Source organism: Nomascus leucogenys, chromosome 13 (assembly GCF_006542625.1).
Source record: "Nomascus leucogenys isolate Asia chromosome 13, Asia_NLE_v1, whole genome shotgun sequence".
NCBI classification, from domain to species: domain Eukaryota; kingdom Metazoa; phylum Chordata; class Mammalia; order Primates; family Hylobatidae; genus Nomascus; species Nomascus leucogenys.
Window position 1 is genome coordinate 30,969,721 of NC_044393.1, and position 22,106 is coordinate 30,991,826.

At 38.4% G+C, this 22,106-nt stretch overlaps 1 protein-coding gene across 1 annotated transcript in view; it reads right to left on the minus strand.

The window, feature by feature from the left end:
• Nucleotides 1-22,106, minus strand: part of EFCAB8 (EF-hand calcium binding domain 8) — a 107,854-nt gene that overhangs the window by 8,966 nt on the left and 76,782 nt on the right. The window contains exons 22-23 of the mRNA XM_030825422.1: nt 21,783-21,938; nt 8,883-9,051 (exon numbers count right to left, since the gene is read on the minus strand). Coding sequence (XP_030681282.1) covers nt 8,883-9,051; nt 21,783-21,938 — 325 coding nt within the window. The remainder of the gene's footprint in view (nt 1-8,882; nt 9,052-21,782; nt 21,939-22,106) is intronic.

Genomic DNA, 22,106 nt, shown 5'->3' on the forward strand with positions numbered 1-22,106 from the left:
ACACAAAGAATTTCTACAAATCAAGAATACAAAGACAAGCAACCAAATTTCTTAAAAACAACAAAATACTCAAAGAGACAATTCACAGAAGTAGATGTATGAGTGGCCAATAACAAATTGATTTTTGACAAAAGTAGAAAAGGAACTCAAAGGAGAAAGGATAAAAACAGTGCTGGAACAAGTGGCTATCTCCATGCAAAATTTAAATTTTGTCTCATATTTCACAACATATACAAAAATTAACTCAAAATGATTATAGACCAAAAAGTAAGAGTGAAAACTATAAAACTTATAGAAGAAAATATAGCAGAAACATTTGTGACCTTGGGTTAGGCAAAAATTTCTTGCATACAATGCCAAAATTTAAAACTTCTGATTTTTTTTTTCTTTTTTTGAGACAGGGTCTTATTCTGTTGCCCAGGCTGTAGTGCAGTGGCTCAGTCACAGATTACTGCATCCTCAACCTCTCGGGCTCAAGCAATCTTCCTGCCTCAGCCTCCCGAGTAGCTGGAACTATAGGCATGCACCACCACACCTGGCTAATTTTTAATTTTTTTTTTTTTTGTAGAAACAGAGTCTCACTATGTTGCCCAGGCTGGTCTCAAACTCCTGAGCTCAAGCAATCCACCCACCTTGGCCTCCCAAAGTGCTGGTATTACAGGTGTGAGCCACCATGTCTGGCCACTGATCTTCAAAATGCACTGTGAAGGAATGCAAACACAAGCCACAGTAATGGAGAAAAATATTTTCAAAACCTCATATCTGATCAAGAACTTGTATCCAGAATAAAGCATTTTTAAAACTCAATAAGAAAACAACACAATTTTTTTTAATGGCAAAAGATCTGAACAGGCATTTCATCAAAGAAGATATATGGATAACTAATAAGTGCAAGAAAATATTTCAACATCATTAGTCACTAGGGGAATGCAAATTAAAATCACAGTAAGATACCACTATAAACCTAGTAGGATGACTATTTTTAACAGTTCTATTGAAGTATAATTGACATGCAATAACCGGTTTTTATTTAATGTGTACATATCCATCACCTGCAAAAGTTTCTTCCTGCTTCTTTGAGCTCCCACCCTTCCAACCCTCATCAGCCCCTTATCCTCAACCAGTTATCTGCTGTCACACTATAAATTTGTTTGCATTTCCTAAAATTTTATATAAATAGTGCAGTTGTAAATGGTTGGGAAAAAAATAAATAGAATCATACAATATGTACAGGTTTTCATTTGGCTTCTCTCACTAAGCATAATTATTTTGAGATCCAACCACGTTATATAACATATCAATTCTTCATTGTATTTTATTGCTGAGTGATATTCCATAAACCATAGTTTATCAACTCAACTATTAATGGACATTTGAATCGCTTCTAGTTTGAGGCTGTCACAAAAAAATACTGCTGTGAACATTTATGTGTGTAGTCTTTACCTGGGCATATGCTTTCATAGAAGTGGAACAGCTGATTCATATCATAGGGGCACATTTAACTATTTAAGAAACTGCCAAAATGCTTTCCAAAGTGGTTGAACCATTTTATATTCCTATTAGCCGTGCAGGAGAGTTTCAGCTCCTTCATATACCATCTTAGTATGATCAATATTGTTTAATTTTAGCCATTCTAATAAGATAAATGGTATCTTACAGCGGTTTTAATTAGTATTTCTCTTCTAATGAATAAATATTGAGCATTGTTTTCCATGCTTCTATATATTTCCTTTGGTGAATGACAGAGCAGGAGTACCGTCATCTCGGACAAACACCACCACTTTAAGTTCCAGCTCCCTTTCTAGCCCCATGCATTTCAAGGAAATCACTTCTCTTCTAACTACAAGCAGCCAAAAAGAGCAGACAGTAAAACACAGATAAGACAGCTTGGGCACAGAGGGAGGTGGAGGGAAAGTCTCTTGGGTAACTGCTAAACTTCACCCCCATACAGTGGGGTCCAGTAAAACAGTGGGTCTTAATAAGCACATTCCTTTCCCTTCAGGTGCACTAAGATAGGGAAGCTAAAAGCAGACCCGGGGGATATGCCTGCAGCTGCAGAAAGATGGCAGAACAGACACACAACTCTCCCTCCCAGATAAGCACAACAAAGAGACACAGAAGCAGTCCAAGCCTCTAATAAACTCTCCCACCCCGAATCCTTAAAAACTCTTAGTCTGTAAGAGAGTGTGGCTCTAACCTAACTCAGCTGGCCGCCCCTCTCAGGTTTATTTAAAATAAACCTGTCCCTGTTGACTGTCGAGCTGTCCTTCGTGTTTCTTCTTTAATTCTCACAGTGAAGTCTCTTCAAATTTGGTGAAGTGTCTATCCAAACCTTTTTCTAATGTTTTTATTGTATTACTTATTTCCTTGTTGAGTTCTGAGAGTTTATATATTCTAAATAGGAGCTTTATCAGATATAGGATTTGCAAATATCTTCTCCCAGTCTGTGGTTTATCTTTGTTCTCTTAACAATGTCTTTTGAAGAGCAGAAGTTTTTAAGTTTGATAAACTGTTCTTAACTTGATATTTTACGAATCATGCTCTATCGGTGTTGCATCCAAATGATCTTTGCCTAAACCAAGGTCACAAAGGTTTTCTCCTACGATTTCTTCTGGAAGTTTTAGTTTTAACTTTTGCCTTTAGTTCTATGTTCCATTTTTTGTTGTTGTTGTTTTGTTTTTTGTTTTGTTTGTTTTTTGAGACAGAGTCTTGCTCTGTCGCCCAGGCTGCAGTGCAGTGGTGCAATCTTGGCTCACTGCAGCCTCCGCCTCCCAGGTTCAAACAATTCTTGTGCCTCAGCCTCCCGAGTAGCTGGGATTGCAGGCGGGCACCGCCATGCCTGGCTAATTTTTTGTATGTTTAGCAGAGATGGGGTTTTGCCATGTTGGCCAGGCTGGTCTCGAACTCCTGGCCTCAAGTGATCTTCCCACCTCAGCCTCCCAAAGTGCTTGGATTACAGGTGTGAACCATCATGCACAGCCCATTTTGAATTGCTTTTTGTATGTGGTGTGAGGTATGGATCCAAGTTCCTTGCTTTAAGACTGTCTTTTCTCCACTGAATTGCCTTTGCACCTTTGTCAGAAACAGATGTCCATATATGTATGGATATATCTTTGGACTTTCTGTGTCATTCCACTGATCTGTTTGTCTGTCTCTCTGCCATTACCACACTGTCTTGATTACCATGGCTTCACAATAAGTCTTGAAATCAGGCAATGTTAGCTCTTCATCTTAGTTTCCTTTTGCCAAAGCTATTTTGACTGGCCTAAATAAATTTTAGAATCAGTGTGTCAATTTCTACAAAAATTCTTCTGGGATATTCATTGGTATTTCAGTTAACCTATAAATCAATTTGGAGATAATTTTATTCTTAATCAGAGAGTCTTCTACCCATTAACAGTGAATCTCTATTCTTTGTCTCAGCAATGTTTTGTAGTACTTTTCTGTGTACTTACATATCTTGGTATTTATGTTTTATGTTTTCGTAAATGTATCTTTTACTTCAATTTCTGACTGTTCATTGCTAGTACATAGAAATACAATTGATTTTTTATATTGATCTTGTATCCTGCAACCTTGTTAAACTCCTTACTAACTCTTTTTAGTAAAATCCACTGGATTTTCTATATAGACAATTAGTCAACTACAAATAAAAACAGTTTTATTTCTTCCTTTCCAATCTGAATGCCCTTTTTTTTTTCCTCCTCTAATTGCTGTCTACACTTCTAGTACAATTTTGAATCAAAGCGATATGTCTTATTCCTGGTCAGGGGAAAGTACTCAACCTTTCACCATTAGGTGTGAAGTTAGTTTCAGGTTTTTTCACAGATGCACTTCCTCAGGTTGAGAAAGTTTTTTCTATTTTGCTAAATGTTTTTATCAGAAAAATGGATGTTGAATTTTGTCAAATGATTTTATTGTATCAAGATAATCACATAGGTTTTCACTTTATTAATATAATAAATTACATTGATTTTCAAATATTAAACCAACATTGTATATCTGGGGTAAACCCTATTTGATCATGATATATTACCCTTCTTATATATTGCTGGATTTTATTTGCAAAATTTTGTTAAGATATTTTGCATTTATACTTATGAGGGATATTAATCGATAGTTTGTTTTCTTTCTTTCTTTCTTTCTTTTCTTTCTTTCTTTCTTTCTTTCTCACTTTCTTCTTATAATGTCTTTGTCAGGTTTTGGTACCAAGTTGCCTCATGAGTTTGGAAGTATTATACCCTTTTCAACTTTCTGGAAGAGTTTCTGTAGAACTTATATTATTTCCCCTTCAAATATTTGGTAAAATTCACCATGGAAGCCATTTAGGCCTGGAGGTATCTTTGCGAGGAGAGTTTTAAACTACAAATTTAATTTCTTTGATATAAGGATATTCGGGTTATCTGTTTCTTCTTGTGTAAGCTTTAGTAGTTTGTTTCTTTCAAGGAGTTTATTTCATATAAGTTGCCAAATTTATTGTATAAAGTTGTTTATAGTATTTCATTGTTATCCTTTTAACATCTGTAGAATCATTGAGTGATGTCATCTCACTCACTCCTGATATTGGTAATTTGTGTCTTCTCTCTCTTTTTCCTGCCCAGTCTAGCTGGAGGTTTATCAATTTAATTTATCTTTTCAAAGAATCAGCTTTTGGGTTCATTGATTTCCCTTATTATTTTTTTACTTTTCTGTTTCATCAATTTCCATTCTAATCTTTATTATTTCCTTTCTTCTATTTACTTTGGGTTCAATTTGCTCTTTCTTTCTAGTTTCTTTTTTCTTTTTTTTTTTAATTGAGATGGGGTCTTGTTATGTTGCCTAGGCTGGTCTTGAACTCCTGGGTTCAAATGATCCTCCCACCTGCCTCCCAAAGTCGTGAGCCACCACACCAGACCTCTTTCTAGTTTCTTAACGTGGAAGTTGAGGCTGGTGATTTGAACTTTTTTCCTTCCAATATAGGCATTTAGTGCTATAAATTTCCCCCTTAGTACTGTTTTTTGTGGCATCTCATAAATTTTGAAATGTTACATTTTCATTTTCATTCAGTTCAAAATATTTTCTAATTTCCCTCTGGATTTCTTTTTTGGCCCATGGATTATTTAGAAATGTGTCATTTAGCTTCCAAATATTTAGGGATATTTCAAAGATATTTCTGTTTTTTATTTATAATTCAGTTTCATTGGGATCAGAGAACATACTTTGTATGGCATAAATCCTTTTGAAATTATTGAAATTTGTTTTGTGGCCCAGAATATGGACTGTTTGAATTAATGTTCTGTGTGTACTTAAAAATAATGTTTATTTTGTTTATGAATGATCTATAAATGTTAATTAAGTATAATTGATAGTGTTATTCAAGTATTCTATATCATTAATGATTTTCTGTATAGTTGTTTTATAAATTATTGAGAGAAGAGTATTGAAATCTCATGCTATAATCATAGATTATTAAAATTTAAAATAATAACAGATCAAACACCAAATGTTAATGAAGACACAAAGGTAGAAATGTAAAACAGTTTGGTCATTTTTCATAAAGTTTCAATACACTTACCATACAACCCAGCCATTCTGCTTCTAAATACTTACCCAACAGAAATGAAAACAATGTTTAAAGCAGCTTCATTCATAATCACCCAAAACTGACAATGACCCAAATGTCCTATAATTGGTGAATGGATCAACAAACTATGACAGAGCCATACAGTGGAATAATACTCAGCAATAAAGAGAACAAACTACTGATACATTCAACAACAAAGATGAATCTCGAATTGATTATGCTAAGTGAAAGACTTTCACTCAGCTACATGTATACGTTTCCATTTATGATAATCCGGAAAAGGCAAAACTATAGAGACAAACAGATCAATGGCTGCCAGGGGTTAGGAGAAGGAAATAGAGTTTACTATGAGGAGACGTGAGGTCGCTTTTTAGGGTAATGTCTATGTCTTGATTGTGATACCAATTACACAATTGTATGCATTCATGAAACCTCATAGAACTATATACTTTTAAAAGGTGTTTTTATTGGATGTAAATTATACTTCAGAAATCTGATTTTTAAAACAAGCTTCTAAAAGATAACACTAGATATTATATTTAGGGGATAGTCAAAGATGTCTTTGAAAGATACAAAAAATGGGTGACATCAGCAAGATGGTAGAATAGGAAGATCCAGAACCTCCTTCCCCCTATGGAGACACTGACTGAACAACAGTACACGGACCAGAAACCAGGACTATTCATCCCAGATGAATGGGAAAAAAAAAAAAAAAAAAAAAAAAACAGCTCCACTGAAGCCAGTAGGAAAATTCATGGTGCTCATTTGTAATCCCTCCTCCTGGCTCAGTGAAGCAGATTGGGAAGGAACCACCAGCTTCCAGCTTCTACCTGGGAGGGAAAGACTGAGATGTACATCCAACATGCAGACTTTTCAGAGGGCTGCATGATGAACCAGTTTCTGTCTTGCCTGAATCTAAGCACTGACGGGAAAAGGCACCAGACTGGGCTACTAAGAACAAAGGTGACAATTTAGATTAGCATACACTCACTATCAGAGTCCCTCCTGCCTCTCTGTGGAATGAGTACAGAAAACAACCCAACTTCCAGCTCCTCCCTGAGGAGGCAGATTTGGAGCATACATATCCAGTGTTAGCCTTTGAGGGGTACCCAAGAAACTGGTTTCTGTCTTGCCTCTCTCAGACTATCGAAGGACCCAGCATATTCCAGAGGCCTGGGGGAAGCTTGTAGCAGCTCTAGAGAACTTGCAGTACTGCAAATAGACACCAGAGAGAGCAAGAGATAATGGACTCCTAAAAAAAAAACCTGTAGATTCCTGTAATTGCGAATTTACATGCATAAGCCTGGTGAAAGTATCCACAAAAAAAGATTGGAGAGGCCCCCTGAATCTTTAGCCAAGCTGATTGGTACAGAATTTTCCCTGAATGAAGCCAGTATATAAAGACTGGGAGAGGCAGCTGATTTTACAAATGCATGGATCCCAATATAAAGTTACAAGGCACACAAAAAAATAGGAAAGCATGGCCCAAAGGAACAAAATAAATCTCCAGAAACTGCCACTAAAGAAATTGAGGTATGTGAATTATTTGACAAAGAATTCTAAGTAACCATAATAAAAATGCTCAACAAGCTCAGGGAAACAATACATGAACAAAATGAGAATATTAGTGAAGACAGAAAATATAGAAAAGAACCAAACAGAGGCCAGCCATGGTGGCCCACACCTATAATCCCAACACTTTGGGAAGCTTAGGCGGGCGATCACTTGAGCTCAAGAATTCAAGGCCAGCCTGGGCAACATGGTGAAACTCTGTCTCAACAAAAAATACAAAAAATTAGCCAGGCATGATGGCATGCACCTGTAGTCCCAGCTACTCAGGAGGCTGAAGTGGGAAGATCACTTGAGGCTGGGAGGTCAAGGCTTCAATGAGCTGAATTTGTGTCACTGCACTCAACCCTGGGTGGCAGAGCAAGACCCGGTCTTGAAAAAAAAAAAAAAAGCAGAAATTCTATAGCTGAAGATGAACAGTAAAATAATTGAATTCAAAAGTCATCTACAGCAGGCTTGATCAAGTAGAAGGAAAAATCAGCAGACTTGAAGATATCCAGTCAGAGAAGCAAAAAAGCAAAAAGAAAAAAGAATTTTAAAGAGTAAAGAAAGCTTAAGGGATTTATGAGACATTGTCAAATGGACAATATATGCATTATGGTAGTACCAGAAGGAGAAGAGAGAGAGAGAGAGAAAAGGACAAAAAGCTTATCTGAATATATAATAGCTGAAAATGTTTCAAATCTTAAAAAGGAAAAGAAACCTATATTCAAGAAGCTCAAGGGATTCCAACTAGGATAAAGTCAAAGAAATCCACAAGGAGACACATTATAAAAAGAACAAAAACTCTCATCCAAAAATACTATATCCAGGAAAGCTGTCCTTTAAAAATGAAGGAAAAATAAAAATTTTCCCAGATAAATAAAAACAAGAGGAGTTCATCACCATTAGACCTGCCTTTAAAGAAATGCTACAGGGACCCCTTCAAGTTGAAACAAAGGGATGCTAGGCAGGAACATGAAAGCATATGAAAATACAAAGCTTTCTGATAAATGTAAACACATAGAAAAATACAGAATGCTGTAATACTGTAATGGTGGTACATAAGTCACTTTTAATTCTTTTCTTTTTTTTTTTTTAGACAGAGTCTCACTGTGTTGCCCAGGCTGGAGTGCAGTGACACGATCTCAGCTCACTGCAACCTCTGCCTCCCAGGTTCAAACGATTCTCCTGCCTCAGCCTCTCAAGTAGCTGGGATTACAGGCACGCACCACCATGCCCGGCTAATTTTTGTATTTTTAGTAGAGACAGGTCACTAAAACAAACAAACAAACAAACAAACAAACACATAGGAAGACAGCACAGGAGGAAAAGGGGACAAAAAAGTGTTGGGATTACAGTAGCGAGCCACCACGCCTGGCCCTAATTATTTCTTGACATGAACGGTGGCTATATGGGTATGTATTTACTTTCTCAAAATTCACCAAGCTGAACCCTTCTGGTTTGTATGTTTTTCTTTATATACAATGCAACAATTAAGTTTATTTTTTAAAAGGGAAAGGAATATGCTTTATCAGATATATGATTTGCAAAAATATACATAAGTGAATAATATTGGGTGGATGGGTGAATGGATGGACCGTTTGCTGAATGGACAATTGGACAGACTGTAATATTATTTAAGCAAAGGCAGTTGCTGTGGCCTGAGAGTCCCTCCCCACAGAGTACAAAGTTCATACCAGCTTATGTTCAGACAGGGACAGAGACAAGAAGGGCCATGGGCATGGCTGAGCTTCAGCGGGACCCATACCAATGGCATCACCAGAGAGTTTCCAAGCCTTGACATCCTGGTCCTGGCCAGCGCTGATAACCAGCTGGAAGTTGTCCACATACAGGATGTCTGCCACACTATCCAGATGGCCCTTCCAGGTAATCAGGAGCGTGGGGGGAACCAGGGAAATGGTATGGCCAGCCACAACCTGTAGGGGACAGTACAGGAGAAACACTTATACCAAGACCACTACACAGGCTAATTAGAAGGCACCCAGGACTGCAGGCAGCAGAGCCCAGTTGGAAGGGCCCTGGGACACAGGCTAGGGTTCTAGTTCTAGATGCATTCCACATGAAGTTTCTTGTGACCTTACATAGGTCCCGGCACTTCTCTGGCCCTCACTGGCCCCTTAGGTAAAACCATAAAAAGCACCTGCATATGACTACATTGCTTACCAAGTGCCTCTATACACATTATTCCATTTGAACCTCACAACCTTATAGGAAGTATATAATTCTCACTGACTTACAGAGGAGAAAAGTGAGAGTCAGACATGTTCAATAACTAGCCTAAGCCCACATAGCTAGAAAGTGATGGGGCCAGGGCAAGAGCCTCAGTCTTCTAAAGTTTTTCAGTTGGGAATTGGGAGATGAATAGGGTGAGCAATGGGGTGATAAATCACATTACACTGAGAGAATAAAACTACTGAACTGGAAAATGAGTGAAAATGACCATTTTTAAATAAAACAAGATTAATAAAGGGGGACTTATTTGACTATATTCAAGTATGGAAAGTCAGAATAATAAACTTTAAATTTTAAACAAAGCAATGGAAGACAATAGAAAGCTCAGAAACCAACCCAAATGTATGTAAAACTTTGGTATATAATAAGAGTGGTAACAGAAAACATGACTCAATAAACAGTAGTAGGATACCTGATGAACTATAAGAGAAACCTGCATTGTTATCTTTTATCTTACAACCAAATGAATACTAGATGCATTGAAGATTTTATTTTCAATGAAATCATAAAACGCCTACAAAATAATGAATCAGTATTTATCTTTTCTCTAAAAAAATGATAAACAGGCAAAGGAAAATATCACAATGGGAACAAAAACTGATTTGAACACCAAAAAATATATTGTAATTTTTAAGTCATCATAAATAAAATTAACAAGCAAATGACAAATTGGGGGGAATATTTGTAATCCATATGATAGACAATGACTGAATCTTTTAATATATTTTTATTGTTATTTTTTTTTTTAGAGATGGGGTCTCACTATGTTGCCCAGGCTGGTCTCGAACTCTTAGGCTCAAGCGATCTGCCCACCTTGGCCTCCCAGAGAGCTGGGATTACAGGCATGATCTACCATGCCCAGACTAATGTATTTTTAAATAATTATACAACATTTATAAAAGATAGTTACCACAATAGAAAAGTAGGCAAAGGACATGAAGGGACAATCCACAACGTTATACAAAGCCAACAGAATAAGAAAAGATGTCAACATCACTAATAAAGGCATCTTAATTAAAATCAAAAGAAACTATTTGCACCTAAAAACCAACCAAAAATGTTTTGCTCACTTAGGACATTTATTTATTGAATGCCTTCTATAAGAAAGACACTCTGATAGACCTAGAGGATCCTCAGACGAATACCACTAATAAATTCTTTAGGTTGTCAAAGATAAAAAAAAAAACAGGCTAATGAAATGCAAAACTGTATAAACCTTCTAGAGTGCAATTTTGTAGTATACATTAAAGGCCTTAAAGTGACTTATGTTCTTTTACATACTCTTTCCTTGGGACAAATTACTAGATGTACAAATAAACAACTATAAACAACAACAAAAAACATTTGTGAAAAAGAATATTTGCACCATCATTTTTAGTGATATCTAGACACAACTTTATTGAAACATAATTCACATATAATTTACCAATTTAAAGTGCTCATTCAATGGTTTTTAGTATATTCAGAGTTGTGCAACCACCACCACCACCTTCTATTTTAGACCATTTCATCACCCAGAAAGAAACTCTTTACCAGTAGTCACTACCCAATTCCCCCAACTTCCTCCCCCAGCCTCAGGAAACCACTAATCTACTTTCTATCTCTATAGAAAGTATAATATGGACATTCTGGACATGTCATTTAAGCGGAATCACACAATACATGGTATTTTGTGGTTGGCTTCTTTCACTTAGCATAGTATTTTCAAGGTTCATCCATGTTGTTGCATGCATCAGTACTTTATTCCTTTTTATTATTAAATAACATTTCATTGTATAACCATACCACACTTTATCCATTGGAAGTTGACATTTGGGTTGTTTCCACTTTTTTATTATTATATATAATGCTACTATAAACATTCATGTACAAGATTTTATGTGGACATAGGTTTTCATTTCTCTTAGGTATACACTTGGGAGCAGAACTGTTGGGTAATACGGTAACTCTACACTTAATTTTTGAGGAACTGCCAGACTGTTTTCCAAAGTGACTGCAGCTTTCTACATTCTTTTTTTTTTTTTTCTTTTTAAACGGAGTTTGGAGTTTTGCTCTTGTTGCCCAGACTGGAGTGCAATGGCGTGATCTCTGCTCACTGCAACCTCCGCCTCCCAGGTTCAAGCAATTCCCCTGCCTCAGCCTCCCGAGTAGCTGGAATTACAGGCACCCGCCACCAGGCCCTGCTAATTTTTGTATTTTTAGTAGAGACGGGGTTCCACCATGTTGGCCAGGCTGGTCTCAAACTCCTGACCTCGTGATCTGCCCACCTCAGCCTCCCAAAGTGCTGGGATTACAGGCGTGAGCCACCGTACCCGGCCAGCTTTTTACATTCTATCCAGCAATGTGTAAGAGTCCCAGTTTATCCACATCCCAGCCAACCATTGCTATTATTTATAGTTATCCTGGCAAGTGTAAAGTGGGATCTCATTATAGTTTTAATATGCATTTCCCTGATAGCTAATGATATTCAGCATCATTTAATATACTTATTAGCCATTTGTACCTCTTCTTTGAATAAATGTTTATTTAGATCCTTTACCCATATTTTAATTCGGTTATGTATCTTTTTTATCACATTGTTTAGAGTTCTTTATATATTCTGGATACTAGTCCCTTATCAGATATATGATTTGCAAGTATTTTCTCTAAGGTTATCCTTTCACTTTCTTGACGGTATCCTTTGCAGCCCAAAAGTTTTTAATTTTGACAAAGTCCAATTTATCTGTTTTTTCTTTTGAAGCTTGTTTTTGGTGTCATATCTAAGACACACTGTCTAAGGTCACAAGTATTTTCCATTTATTTTCTTCTAAAAGTCTTATAATTTTAGCTCTTACATTTAGGTCTATGATCCACGTGGAGTTAATTTTTGTGCGTGTTATGAGGTAGGAGTCCAACTTCATTCTTCTAATACAGATAAAGTTATCCCTATTGTCCCAGCAGGACATGTTTTAAAAAATATATTATTTCTCCCCATTTGATTGTCTCAGCATTCTTGTCAAAAATCAATTGATCATAATGTGAAAATTTATTTTTTAACTCTAAATTCTACTCCATTGATTTACATGTCTTTCTTTATGCCAGTATCACATTGTCTTGATTACTTAACTTCATTTTCAGTTCTGAACTTGGGAATTGTTGAGTCCTTCAACTCTGTTCTTTCTCAAGATTTTTTTCTTACTATCTAGATCCCTTGTATCTCCAAAAAGCATAGAAGGAAGGAAGGAAGGAAGGAAGGAAGGAAGGAAGGAAGGAAGGAAGGAAGGAAGGAAGGCAGGCAGGCAGGCAGGCAGGCAGGCAGGCAGGCTCACGCCTGTAATCCTAGCACTTTGGGAGGCTGAGGCGAGTGGATCACCTGAGGTCAGGAGTTCGAGACCAGCTTGGCCAACATGGCAAAACCCCGTCTCTACTGAAAATACAAAAATTAGCCAGGCATGGCGGCGGGCACCTGTAATCCCAGCTATTCGGGAGGCTGAGGCAGGAGAATCGCTTGAACCCAGGAGGCGGAGGTTGCAGTGAACCGAGATGGCGCCACTGCACTCCAGCCTGGGTACCAGAGCAAGACTCTGTCAAATAAAAGAAAAAAAAAGAGAGAGAGAGAAGGAAGGGAGAAAAAAAGAAAAAGAGAGAGAGAAAAGGGAGGGAGGAAGGGAAGGAGAAAGGGAGGGAGAAAGGGAGGGAAGGAAGGAAGAAAAGAAAGCCAGCCGGCCAGGCAAGGTGGTTCATGCCTGCAATCCAAGCACTTTGAGAGGCCGAGGCAGGCAGACCACAAAGTCAGGAGTTTGAGACCAGCCTGACCAATACGGTGAAACCCCATCTCTACTAAAAATACAAAAAAATTAGTCGGGCATGATGGCATATGACTGTAGTCCCAGCTACTTGGGAGGCTGAGGCAGGAGAATCATTTGAACTTGGGAGGCGGAGGTTGCAGTGAGCTGAGATTGCACCACTGCCCTCCAGCCTGGGTGACAGAGTGAGACTCTGTTAAAAAAAAAAAAAAAAAAAAAAGAGAAGAAAGGAAGAGAGAGAGAGAGAATATGGAAGGAAGGAAGGAAGGAACAAAGGGAGGGAGGGAGGAAGGGAAAAAGAGAGAGAGAGAAAGAAAGAAAAGAAAAAAGAAAGAGAAGAAGGGGAGAGAGAGAGAGAAAGAAAGAAAGAGAGAGAAGGAAAAAAGAAAGAAAGAAAGAAAGAAAGAAAGAAAGAAAGAAAGAAACAAAGAAAGAAAGAAAGAAGAGAGAAAGAAAAAGAAAGAAAGAAAAGAAAGAAAGAAAAAGAGAGGAAGGAAGGAGAGAAGAGAAAAGAAAAAGAAAAAGGAAGAGAAAAGAGAAGAGGAGAGAAAGCAGCTGCGATTTTGATATAAATTGCATTAAATCAATTTGGGGAATATGCTATATTAACAACATCCAGTCTTCCAATCAATGAACATGAGATGTATTTCCATTTATTTGGGTATTCTTTCATCTCTTTCAATAATGTTATACAATTTTCAGGGATCAAGTTTTGCACTACTTTTCCAAATTTATTCCTAAGTATTTTTTTGATGTGATTATAAGTGAAATTTTTTAATTTTCATTTTCAGATTGTTTATTGCTAGTGTATATAAATATATTGATTTTGTATATTTATCTTATATCAAGCAACCCTATTGAATTTATTAGTTTTAATAGTTTTTAATAAATTCTTTAGGATTTTCTAGATATAAGATCATGTCATCTGCAGAGAGAGATAGTTAACTTCTTCCTGCCCAACATAGATACCTTTTATTTCATTTTCTTGCCTAATTGACCTCCCAGTAAAATGTTAAATTGGGGTGGCAAGAGTAAGCATTCTTGTTTTATTTCTGATTTTACAGGAAAGTATTTAATATTTCAACATGAAGTTTTATGCTACCTGTGAGTTTTCATAAATGGAAGAAGTTAACTATTTCTAAGAAGTCCACATATCAGGTTGAAGGAGTTTCTATTTCTAGTTTATTGGGTGTTTTAATCAGAAAACGGTGTTCAATTTTGTTAAATGCTCTTTTTGCATCTATTGGCATAATCATATGGCTTTTGTTTTTTATTCAGTTAATATGGTGTATTACATTAATTGATTTTGGATATTAAGCCAACTTGGTCATGGTGTATAATCATTTTCATGTGTTGTTGGTTTCAATTTGCTAGTATTTTGAAGATTTTTGTATCTTTATTCATAAAAATATTTGGTCTATAGTTTTATTTTCCTGTGATATCTTTATCTGGTTTTGGTATCAAGGTAATACTGGCCTCATAGAGAACTCTTTTGGAAGAACTTGTGAGCAATTGACATTAATTCTTTAGCCAGGTGTGGTGGCTCATGCCTGTAATCCCAGCACTTTGGGAGGCCGAGGTGGGCGGATCACAAGGTTGGGAGTTTAAGATCAGCCTAGCCAAAGTGGTGAAACCCGGTCTCTACTAAAAATACAAAAATTAGCCAGGCGTGGTGGTGCATGCCTGTAATCCCAGCTACTCGGGAGGCCGAGGCAGGAGAATCACTTGAACCCCAGAGGCAGAGGTTGCAGTGAGCCGAGATCACAGCATTGTACTCCAGCCTGGGCAACAGAGTGAGACTCCGTCTAAAAAAAAAAAAAATCTTTAAATATTTGGTAGAATTTACCAGTGAAACCATCTGAATGTGGACTTCTCTTTGTGGGAAATTTTATTACTAATCCAATCTCCTTACTTGTTACATTCAGATTTTCTAAATCTTCAGATTTTCTATTTCTTATTAAGTCAGCTTTAGTAGTTTGTGTCTTTCTAAGGTTTTGTCCATTTTCTTTTATTTTTTGATAATGAAAAGTTAGAAACCATATTAATGTCCAACAATAGATAACAAGCTAAATAAGTGATTATAACCCCATTAAGTGAGAATTTGTAACTCCATAAGGTGAAATATTATTTAATCAATAGAAAGTGTGGTTTTCAGCTGGGCACGGTGGCTAATGCCTATAATACCAGCACTTTGGGAGGCCGAGGCAGGCGGATCACCTGAGGTCTGGAGTTCGAGACCAACCTGACCAACATGGAGAAACCCTGTCCCTACTAAAAATACAAAATTAGCCAGGCATGTGGTAGTAACTAAAATAAAATAAAATACTTAGGGGTAAATTTAACCAAGGAGTTAAAAGATCTGTACACTGGAAACTAAAACATTGTTTAAAAAAACTAGGAAAACACAAATAAATGGAAAGCTATCTTGTGTCGATAAATTAGAAGAATTAATATTATTAAAATATTCATACTACCCAAAGTGAGCTGCAGATTCAATGCAGTCCCTATCAAAATTCCAATGTCATTTCTTATAGAAATAAAACAATCCTTAAATTCATATACAACCATAAAAGACCCTGGCTAGCCAAAACAGTCTTGAGCAAAAAGAACAAAGCTAAAGACATCACAGTCCCTGATTTCAAAATATATTATAAAGCTAATATAATCAAAACAGTACGGTGCTGGCATAAAAATAGACACATCAACTAATGTAACAAGATAGAAAACCCAGAAATAAACCCATGCACTAATAGTCAATTAATTTTTGACAAAGGTGTTAATAATACATAATGGAGAAAAGACAGTCTCTTCAACAAACTGTGCTAGGAAAATTGGATCCACATACAGAAGAATAAAATTGGATCCTTATCTCACACAGTATGAAAAATCAACTCAAAATGGATTAAAGTCTTAAATATAAGATCTGAGACTGTAAAACAACTAGAAGAATACCTAGAGGAAAGGCTCCATGACATTGATCTGAGCAATGGTTATTTAGCTGTGACCTCAAAAGCACAGGTAATAAAAGCAAAAATAGGCCAGGCGTGGTAGCTCACATGTGTAATCCCAGCACTTTGGGAGGCTGAGGCAAGCGGACTGCCTGAGGTCAAGAGTTCAACACCAGCCTGGCCAGCATGGTGAAATCCTGTCTCTACCAAAAAATATAAAAATTAGCTAGGCATGGTGGCACACGCCTATAATCCCAGCTACTTAGGAGGTTGAGGTAGGAGACTTGCTTGAACCTGGGAGACAGAGGTTGCAGTGAGCTGAGATTGCACCACTGCACTCCAGCCTGGGTGACAGAGCAAGACTCCATCTCAAAAAAATAAAAAATAAAAATAAAAATAAATAAATAAAAGCAAAAATAGACAAATGGGATTTTAGACAAGATACAAAGCTTTTGGACAGAAAGGAAACAATGAACAAAGAGATAACCCATAGAGTGACAGAAAATATATGTAAATCATACATCTGATAAGGGAGTAACATCCACAATAAATAAGAAACTCAAACAACTCAATAGACAGAAACGAATAACCCAATTAGAAAATGGGCAAAGGCCAGGCGCGGTGGCTCACGCCTGTAATCCCAGCACTTTGGGAGGCCGAGGCGGGTGGATCACTTGAGGTCAGGAGATTGAGACCACGGTGAAACCCCGTCTCTACTAAAAATGTAAAAAATTAGCCAGGCGCAGTGGCGGGCGCCTGTAGTCCCAGCTACTCGGAGAGGCTGAGGCAGGAGAATGGCGTGAACCCGGGAGGTGGAGCTTGCAGTGAGCCGAGATTACGCCACTGCACTCCAGCCTGGGCGACAGAGCGAGACTCCGTCTCAAAAAAAAAAAAAAAAAAGAAAGTGGGCAAAGTGGGCCAGGTTCACTCACTCTTGTAATCCCAACACTTTGGGAGGCCGAGGTGGGCAGATCATCTGAGGTCAGTTCAAGACCAGCCTGACCAACATGGAGAAATCCTATCTCTACTAAAAATACAAAATTAGCTGGGCGTGGTGGTGCGTGCCTGTAATCCTAGCTACTTGGGAGGCTGAGGCAGGAGAATTGCTTGAACCTGGGAGGCAGAGGTTGTGATGAGCCACGATCGTGCCATTGCACTCCAGTCTGCGCAATAAGAGCAAAACTCCATCTCAAAATAAAATAAAATAGGCAAAGTGGCCAGGCGCAATGGCTCATGCCTGTAATCCCAGCACTTTGGGAGGCTGAGGCGGGCAGATCACTTGAGGTCAGGAGTTCACAACCAGCCTGACCAACAAGGTGACACCCCGTCTCTACTGAAAATACAAAATTAGCTGGGTGTGGCAGCTTGTGCCTGTAATCACAGCTATTCAGGAGGCTGAAGTGGGAGAATCGCTTGAACCTGGGAGGCAGAGGTTGCAGTGAGCCAAGATCGATCAATGCACTCTAGCCTGGGCAACAAGAGCAAAATGCCATCTCAAAAAAAAAAAAAAAAAAAAAGAAGAAAGAAAAGAGAAGAGAAGAGAAAATGGACAAAGGATCCAAAGAGACATTTCTCAAAAGAAGACATTCAGATGGCCAAGAGGTTCAAGAAAAAAAATGCTGAGCACCACTAATCATTAGGAAAAAACAAATTAAACCACAATGAGATATCATCTTACATCTGTTAGATTAGATGTTATCAAAAAGACAAGAAATAAGTGTTGGTGAGGATGCAGAAAAAAGAAAACCCTTGTACGATGTTGGAAGGAATGTAAATTAGTACAACCACTGTATTGGTCTGTTCTCATGCTGCTAATAAAGACATACCCAATTAAATATACTTTTAATTTATAAAGTAAAGAGATTTAATGGACTCACAGTTCCTCATGGCTGGGGAGCCCTCCCAATCATGGCAGAAGGTGAAAGAGGAGCAAAGGCACGTCTTACATGGCAGCAGACAAGAGAGCATGAGCAGGGGAACTGCCCTTTATAAAACCATCACATCTCTTGAGACTTATTCACTATCATGAGAACAGCATGGGAAAAACCCACCCCCACGATTCAATTACCTCCTACCAGGTCCCTCCCATGACACATGGGGATTATGAGAGCTACAATTCAAGATGAGATTTGTGTGGGGACACAACCAAGCCATATCAACCACTATAAGAAATAGTATGGGGTTTCCTCAAAAAACTAAAATTAGAACTACTATATGATCTAGCAATTCCACTTCTGGGTATATATCCAAAAGAGACCAATATGTCATATCAATATGTCAAAGAAACACCTGCACTCCCAGCTGGGTGCAGTGGCTCACACCTATAATCCCAGCACTTTGGGAGGCCAAGGCAGGTGGATCACCTGAGGTCGGGAGTTCGAGACCAGCCTGACCTACATGGAGAAACACCATCTCTACTAAAAATACAAAATTAGCCAGGCATGGTGGTGCATGCCTGTAATCCCAGCTACTTGGAAGGCTGAGGCAGAAGAATCACTCAAACCCGGGAGGTGGAGGTTGCGGTGAGCCGAGATTGCGTCACTGCACTCCAGCCTGGGCAACAAGAGCAAAACTCAGTCTCAAAAAAAAAAAAGAAATACCTGCACTCCCATGTTCATTGCAGCACTTTTCACAATAGCCAAGATACAGAATCAACCTAATGGGCCGTCAATGGATGAATGGATAATGAAAATGTGGTGCATATACATAATGGAATACTATTCAGCCTTAAAAGAGAAAAACATCTTGTCATTTGGGACAACATAGATAAATCTGGAAGACATTATGCTAAGTGAAATAAGCCAGGCATGAAAGAAAAATACTGCATGATCGTATTTATATATGGAATTATAAAAAGTCAAACTCATAGAAGTAGAAAGGGCTGGATGTGGTGGCTCACACCTGTAATCCTAGCACTTTGGGAGGTCAAGACAGGAGGATTCCTTGAGCGCAGGAGTTCAAGACCAGCCTGGGCAACATAATGAGACCTCATCTCTACAAAAAAAAAAAAAAAAAAGTTTTTTATTTGATTTGATTTATTTATTTTTTGAGACGGGGTCTCACTTTGTTGCCCAGGCTGGAGTGCGGTGGCGAGACCTCAGCTCACTGCAACCTCCGCCTCCCAGGTTCAAGCAATTTCTTGCCTCAGTCTCCAGAGTAGCTGGGATTACAGGCACGCATCACCATGCCCAGCTAATTTTGTATTTTTAGTAGAGACAGGGTTTCACCATGTGGGCCAGGCTGGTCTTGAACTCCTGACCTCAGGTGATCCGCCCATCTCGGCCTCCCAAAGTACTGGGATTACAGGCTTGAGCCACTGCGCCCGGCCAAAAAGAGGTTTTTAAAAAGAAGTAGAAAGGAGAATGATGGTTACCAGAGGCTTAGAGGGTGGGGTGGGGAATAAGGGAGAGAGAATGGGAAGTTATTGGTCAAAGGGGTACCAACTTTCGGTCAGACAGGAGGAATAAATTTTGAGATCTTCTGCACAGCAGAGTGACTATGGTCAGTAATATATTACATACTTCAATATAACTAAAAGAGTAAATTTTAAATGTCTTACCATAAAAATTATAAGTAAGTGAGGTGGTAGATATGTTAATTGGCTTGATTTAATCATTCCACATGTGTACATAGATCAAAACAGCACACTGCACCTCAGAAATGTATACAATTATGATTTATCTATTTGAAACAATATTAATAAAAGTTTTAAAGAAAAAAGAATATTTGACAGCATAGGAAATTCCAGTTACATACAATATAATCCCAATTGTTTAAAATATATCATTATATAACTAAGAGCAGATGGTCAGGAACACAGATTCTGGAGTCAGACAGACTTAGGTTTAGTCTCAGGTCTACAGTGGTTGCTACTGGAGCTTAGACTTCCTCATCTGAAAAATATCATCTCCCTCACAAGTCACTATGGAGATTAATGAATGCATATATAATGTTCTATCACCATTCCTGGAACATTGCAAGCAGTAAATAAATATTATTATGATGATGATTGTATCAACATTATAAATTCTTCACATACTGACACTGTGGGTAATCAGTTCCCAAGACATTTGAATATAATGACATTCTCTTCATACTAAAACAAACTAGCCATAACATACTCATGCAGAGATTCAAAAGGCACGTAAGACTGCAAGAAGGCTATCAAAATTGTAAATGCATGTAACCCTTTTACCTAGCAATCCTACTTCCAAGAACATCTCTTACAGAAATGCCTTCACATATGTGAAATAACATTCACTATTCGCTTTTGTGTAAGACTTTTTTAAAGACAAATTTACCTTAAAATGGGATAGTGCTGCTATGCAAAGGTCTCCAAGATATATCATACAGCAAGAAAAGCAAGATGAGTACCAGTATAAGTGAAATGATACCTTCAGTAGAAAATAACTTTACACATTGTGTTTGCATAAGTAAACACCGGAGGAATAACCAAAAATCAACACACGTGGTTACTTCAGGGAGCATGAACTGTTTGGGGGAACAGGAATGGGACTTAGACTCTTCGCTGTAAGCCTTTTTACGTTACCTGACTTTTTAAAACTTTCATTGATGTATGATATACACATAGAAAATTGTATGTAAGTGTAGCACTGAATAATTTTTTTTTTTTTTGAGACAGAGTCTCACTCTGTTGCCCAGGCTGGAGGGCAATGGAGCAATCTCGGCTCAGTGCAACCTCCACCTCCCAGGTTCAAGTGATTCTTGTGCCTCAGCCTCCCAAGTAGCTGGGATTACAGGCATGCACCACCACACCCAGCTGATTTTTGTATTTTTAGTAGACAGGTTTTCACCAGGTTGACCAGGCTGGTCTCAAACTCCTGACCTCAGATGATCCACCAGCCTTGGCCTCCCAAAGTGCTGGGATTACAGGCATGAGCCACCACGCCCGGCCCACCACTGAATAAATTTTTAGAAACTGAATACAACTGCATGATCAGGCCCGTTAATGAAGCAGAACATTGCCAACCTCCCCAGAAGTCCCCTTCATGATTCCTTCCAGCCTCTCCACTCCCCCAACAAAAACAATCATTTCTAATATATGTTCTTCTGTGTCTGACTTCTTTTGCCTAAATTGTTTGAAGAGTTCTCCATTTTGTAGTGAGTAAATTCACTTCTGGTACCAGATATTACACTGTAATTTATTTGTAATTTATTTCCCAGTCTGCGGTGATGGGCATTTGGGTTGTTTCTAATGTGGCATTATTACGAATACTAATTCTTTTTTCTTTTTTTTTTTTTTTTTTGAGACAAAGTCTTGCTCTGTCGCCTAGGCTGGAGTACAATGGCACGATCTCAGCTCACTACAACCTCTGCCTTCTAGGTTCAAGTGATTCTCCTGCCTCAGCCTCCTGAGTAGCTGGGATTACAAGGCGTGCACCACCACATCCGGCTAATTTTTGTATATTTAGTAGAGACAGGGTTTCACCATGTTGGTCAGGCTGGTCTCAAACTCCCGACCTTGTGATCCACCCGCCTCGGCCTCCCAAAGTTTTAGGATTACAGGCATGGGCCACTGCGCCTGGCCATGAATACTATCAATATTTTTGCTCTTATCTTTTAGTAAGTGTATTTCTCTTGGGTATGAGTTAGTCTGTGGTCCTAGCTCATTTGTGGGGCTCAAAGGCACTTTCCTGAGCAACCCTCCAGTAATCCTCCTACCTCTTTATCCTCCAAGGGAATGTAGTGTGGGAAGCTGGTCCCAAGCTGCTGAGGAATTAACAACCGGAACTTGTGTGCTTCAGAGACAACCTTGGCCCCACTGGATTGGAATGGCTGTTTACCAGTCAATGTGCAGTAATCCTTGATGTCCCAGATCTAGACATAAAGTGTGGGTTAGTGGCCTCACACCCCTTGACCCAGACCCCAACTCACTCTGTGGGCTCCTCCCAGACCATTCCTCTTCATTTGGTGGGGGTGGGGGGCAGTTCTTACTTACATCTCTGAGATACCTCACCACTAGGGCCAGAAAGGGCCTTAGGGATC